General features: G+C 44.4%; 1 protein-coding gene across 1 annotated transcript; it reads left to right on the top strand.

Moving 5' to 3' along the window:
• The first annotated feature begins 1,553 nt into the window (after window positions 1–1,553).
• Window positions 1,554–4,735, top strand: LOC136586847 (protein kinase C delta type-like). The gene is made up of 3 exons (XM_066585144.1): window positions 1,554–1,874; window positions 1,965–2,093; window positions 4,574–4,735. The coding sequence occupies exons 1-3, from the start codon at window positions 1,554–1,556 to the stop codon at window positions 4,733–4,735; spliced, it is 612 nt and encodes a 203-aa protein (XP_066441241.1).
• Window positions 4,736–5,766: the final 1,031 nt, after the last annotated feature.

Raw genomic sequence — 5,766 nt, 5'->3', positions numbered from 1 at the left:
AAACATCTCCCTGTGGGTTATACATGAAGAGGACAGTACATGAGTGAAGTTACCCTTACACGGGGCAATTATCGCTGGAAGCAGCAAATTCAGGCAATAGCCGTCCCGTGTACTGGGTATGGAGCGAGAAATCGATCACTGGTCAGAGTCACTTAGCAGAACTAAAAACCCAGCGACTATCGGCCGTGTAAACCGGCAATCGTTCTACAATGCATGACTGCCTGTTTACTGTGAATGGAGGCGGCGGGTCAGCATGATCTTCAACCGCTCAGCCTCCATTCACAGAACGACTATCACTGCTTGTAAAGCACAGGGGCGATAGTTGGGCGGCTCTTCATGAAATGGCTGTTGGGCGCTTATGTAACCTATAGTAGTCCTGTGTAAAGGAACCTTTAGATTGTTAGCCTTACTGCCCACATACAAGCTCCAATGATGGACTCAATTCATTAAGGGACTGTACATAGAATAGAGTGTTATACTCAGAAGCTGCAACTATACTCTCCATCTATAGGATGTTAGCAGGGGCGTAGCTAAAGGCTCATGGGCCCGGGTGCAAAAGCTTATCTTGGGCCACCCAACTTCACTTAACGCCTTAACGCAGAGGCGTAACTTAAAGCTCCTGGGCCCCAATGTAAAACCTGTAACAGGGCCCACAAATATAATGCTTTATTCATAGTACTGGACTCCCTATATGGAGAAGAGAATATATAGTTATGTCAGTGGATGTTAGTACTGAAACACTTTGTTAAAAGACTTTTATCCAATTCTAGGCTTATTACTCTCTATATGGTCTGAACCTGTAGATCATGTATCTCACATTGTAATAGCAGCCTCTCTTATACATAACTCTAAGTCACACAGTGCTTGTTTAGGACTGCACCTAAAGCAGGGAAATGGCTGTTCTTGTATATCGGCACTGTTTGGCGGCCATTAATCTGCAAAAAGAAAAAAAATAGTTCCATGCTCCACCGCATGTAACATTATATTGCATTGCTCCGGTGGATGCTATATCTTCTCAAGGCTCTATAGGGTGTCGCACAGAGAGCCCACTGATCTATAACACAAACACATATGGCGCTGCCCTGTGCAGGAGTCCTTATCCCCATGTTTGTAGTATGCAGAATAAGATAGGATTAGAGAACATGTAGCATGAAGAATGAGATGTGTGATCCCTGCAGTCTATAGTAATAACCTCACATGGTGGATATTCTGCTCTTCTGTACTATGTGTTTTTCAGAGCTTTCTGTCAGCCTCCAGATACTAATTCTCTTCTCTCCCCTTCATGCCAGTTTCTACGCAGCGGAACTTGTATGCGGTATCCAACACCTGCATGCGAAGGGCATCGTCCACCGGTAAATATATTCTTGTCTTTTTTAGGTGTGATGGACTCAGGCCGGGTCTGTAATCCCAGATTATATTATAGTAGATGGTTTGGAATCTGATATAAAACATACTTAGATATATTAATTCTGGATGTTTGTGCGCACATTAGGTAACATCTTCATATACTTATAAAGTAAATCAGCTAATAAGACAGATTCCCTCTTAGCAGTATGAATGGGAATAAACCATTGTTTCCTCTACTTCACAGAGATCTCAAGCCGGATAACATCCTGGTGACTTCAGCGGGCCATCTAAAGATCGCCGACTTCGGGTTGGCCCTCGAGGACATCTATGGAGACCGCACAGCCTCCGGATATGCTGGAACACCGGACTTCATGGCTCCTGAGATGCTGAGCGGGGAGGAGTACAATGCTGCCATCGACTGGTATGCCTTAGGTATCATTCTAAATATCATGGTTACCAGCAGGTCCAAGTATCATCGAGGACGATTTAATGCCTCCAACATCGAGGCGAAGAACATCATCAAGAAGGTGAATATATTCTCTATGTAATACATGTTATACTAGACCAGGACAGTAAAAATAGTTCAAAGCACTAGATTATATTTTTTTCCTTTTTAGCTCCTCCGGGAAGATCGTACGACGCGCTTAGGGGTCCACGGTGACATCAGAGCCCAGAGGTTTTTCCGGCATATCAATTGGGATTTGGTAGAAGCCCTGCAGATGCGACCACCACACATTCCTGTACCAGTGAGTATAAGCAGAAATTGTATTGGTTCAGCTTGGTATGTTATAACGTCATAGTAGTACTAATGGGAGATGTCTATGCCTCACTATGGTGCTAGACATGGGCTATAGCCCTAATATCACCTTTATGAGCTTCCTTGGTCTATATACTGTATATGTCTATGCCTCACTATGGTGCTAGACATGGGCTGTAGCCCTAATATCACCTTTATGAGCTTCCTTGGTGTATATACTGTATATGTCTATGCCTCACTATGGTGCTAGACGTGGGCTGTAGCCCTAATATCAGCTTTATGAGCTTCCTTGGTCTATATACTGTATATGTCTATGCCTCACTATGGTGCTAGACATGGGCTATAGCCCTAATATCACCTTTATGAGCTTCCTTGGTGTATATACTGTATATGTCTAAGCCTCACTATGGTGCTAGACATGGGCTATAGCCCTAATATCACCTTTATGAGCTTCCTTGGTGTATATACTGTATATGTCTAAGCCTCACTATGGTGCTAGACATGGGCTGTAGCCCTAATATCACCTTTATGAGCTTCCTTGGTCTATATACTGTATATGTCTAAGCCTCACTATGGTGCTAGACATGGGCTGTAGCCCTAATATCACCTATATGAGCTTCCTTGGTGTATATACTGTATATGTCTATGCCTCACTATGGTGCTAGACATGGGCTATAGCCCTAATATCACCTTTATGAGCTTCCTTGGTGTATATACTGTATATGTCTATGCCTCACTATGGTGCTAGACATGGGCTGTAGCCCTAATATCACCTTTATGAGCTTCCTTGGTGTATATCCTGTATATGTCTATGCCTCACTATGGTGCTAGACGTGGGCTGTAGCCCTAATATCACCTTTATGAGCTTCCTTGGTGTATATACTGTATATGTCTATGCCTCACTATGGTGCTGGACGAGGGCTGTAGCCCTAATATCACCTTTATCAGCTTCCTTGGTCTATATACTGTATATGTCCTGAATGTTTAGGTTGTAATATTGTTTAGGAAGAACACTTGAATTTCTGTGACTATCAGTGATAACTTACAGTAACCTGATTTAGGCCACTTTCATACGGGAGATTTTTCCATCTGACTTTCGAACCGATTTGTTTGGTTAGAAAGTTGGACAAAAATGAAACGGATTCATTAGAACGGGTATATTTACAGGGGACTTTTTTCTACTCGTATGAATAGTTCATGGAAAATAGAATTTACAGCATGTCCCATTCCTGCCTCGTTTTTGAACAAGAATAGCACATGATAATGTGTGATGTCCGGCACATCGGACAGCGCATGGATGGTGTGTCTGTGTGCCGGCTGATGTGAGTTCCATGTAAGAATCTTAGACACAAGTTTAAGTTTGTCCGTGTGCGAGTAGTCTTAGGCCCAATGCCCACGGACATATTTGCACTGCGGGATCTGGAGCAAATACTGCCCTTAGACATGCTAAGCAAAACACTTTTCCATGCCCACGAGCGGAAAGAAACTGCGATTTTCTGCTGCCGGGGGAAAAATCGCAGCATGTCCTATTCTAGTGTGAGGCTCGCACGGGCAAGTTCCATGGTAGTCAATGGAAGCTGCCCATCCCACAGCGAGTTGCCACACATCTGCATCATCGCCAGTGCAACAGCTCTGCACTGCGCATGTGTGGCTGCGCACCAGCCGGCACATCTACAGCGAAGAAAGAAGACAGCAGACAGGTAAGCCAGGGGTCACCGCTGGGGAACAAGGTCTGATTCCATTACGAGATCTCACAGTCGGATTCCTCCCCGGCCGTCTGCATTTGGCCTTAGGGCTCAGTCAGACGAGCGTCCTTTTTGCGTAAAAAAAAGTGTTGCATGCATGTGCAAAATGCACCTGACTGTAGCTCCATGCCCATTGCTTTCAATGACGCTGCCTCTGATTGGCTGAACGCTGTGACCACTCACAGGCAGCACTCAGCTGTCATTCAATGAATGGCTGAGCACTGCCTGTGATTGGCTGAGCGCTCAGCATCGCATTGCTTTCAATGGGGCCAGCGGCAGTAGCAACGGCCCCATTGAAAGCAATGGGATGGCATCATGGTCCTTTGCCACAGCTGTGACAGCTTCATCCCCACAGGGAGTCCCCTTGTCACTGAATACTGTGACAGTGCTGTCACAGTGTTCAGTGATAAGGGGACTCTCCATGGGGAATCTTTCTGCGTCGCACGGACCCACCCAGGGCACGGATGTCCTATATTTTACAAGTATGAATATTTTGCGCCTGTAAAAGACAGACATGTGAACAAATCATAGGGAGCCACTGGCTCTATCAGACATGCCTTTTTTTGCGCACATAGGCGCAAGCAAAAAAAAACCGCTCGTCTGACTTTGCCCTTAGGGTGATAAATTTTTATACAGGAATTAGTTCGTTTTTTTGAACTGTAATCCAGTGCTGTCATGAGAAGTTATCATACCAGCTAAATCCCTATGCTTCCTCTTCTTATAGTCAAACAACATCCGGCACGGCTCAAGCCCATTTAATCTCAAGAGGATGGAGGCAGCAGAAGCCCACCACTCGGCCATATCGGCAGACCACCAGGCCTTATTCACAGGGTTTTCATTTGTCAGCACTAACTGGAAAACCCTGGACAGCACACCGGCTCTTTAAGATCATCAGAGCCAGATCTCATAAGCCCCAAGAAGACCATCAAGAGAAGCAGAAGAACACCGATGATGTCATCAGGAGCAGCCCAGCAATTCCATCAGACCAAGCTGGATGATTACTGCCATGTCTACATCTGGCATACAGGTGGTATACCTTTGTTTTTCTTTTAATATGTATGGTGTGAGGATGTGCCTGACCATGTCAGACGCACCGCATTCCCAGAGTGCGTTGATATTATGGTACTATATATATAGTGTTACACTTTATATATACTCCATAAATGACTAAAAATACAATTACATTTACCAGTGACTACTGGTGAGTGTAATTTTATATTTCCCCCTCCTCTATGACATCTATTAGTATTGTCATCGATGACGGGGAAATAAGGAGAGAGATGGCCGGCTATTAAGGGGTGGAGGAGGCCGGACCCTTTTTTTTTTTTCTTTTTATGTATGGTATTAGGATGTGCCTGACCATGTCAGACGCACCACATGCCCAATATAGGATGATATTATGATACTCTATGTATAGTGTCACCGTATACATAGACTTCATAACATATTAATGCTGCAATTACATTTACCGCTGACTACCGGTGAGTGTAATTTCATATTTCTCCCTCTTCTATGACATTGTTTAGTTTTGTCACCGGCGACGGGGAAATAAGGTGAGAGATGGCCGGCTATTAAGGGGTGGAGGAGGCCGGGCCTTTTTTTAAAATTAATATAAAATTTGTTTCCAGGAATATAACTGTTTGGCATTAGGATGTGCCAGACCATACCGGGCGCACCACATGCTCAGAATAAGATACTACGGTACTACATGTATAGTGTTACACTATATCTATACTCCATAAGATATTAAGGATACAATTACATTTACTGGTGATTACCGCTCAGGGGAATTTTATACTTCTCCCTCTCCTCTGACATCTCATGGTTTCGTCACCAGCGAAAGGGAAATAAGGTGAGAGATGGCCGGCTATTAAGGGGTGGAGGAGGCCGGACCTTTTATTGTAATTGTTTGCTTTT

The sequence above is a fragment of the Eleutherodactylus coqui genome, chromosome 1 (genome assembly GCF_035609145.1).
Source record: "Eleutherodactylus coqui strain aEleCoq1 chromosome 1, aEleCoq1.hap1, whole genome shotgun sequence".
Classification (NCBI taxonomy): Eukaryota; Metazoa; Chordata; class Amphibia; order Anura; family Eleutherodactylidae; genus Eleutherodactylus; species Eleutherodactylus coqui.
Note: the sequence above shows the minus strand (reverse complement) of the source record. Positions and strands in the feature narration are given on the sequence as shown.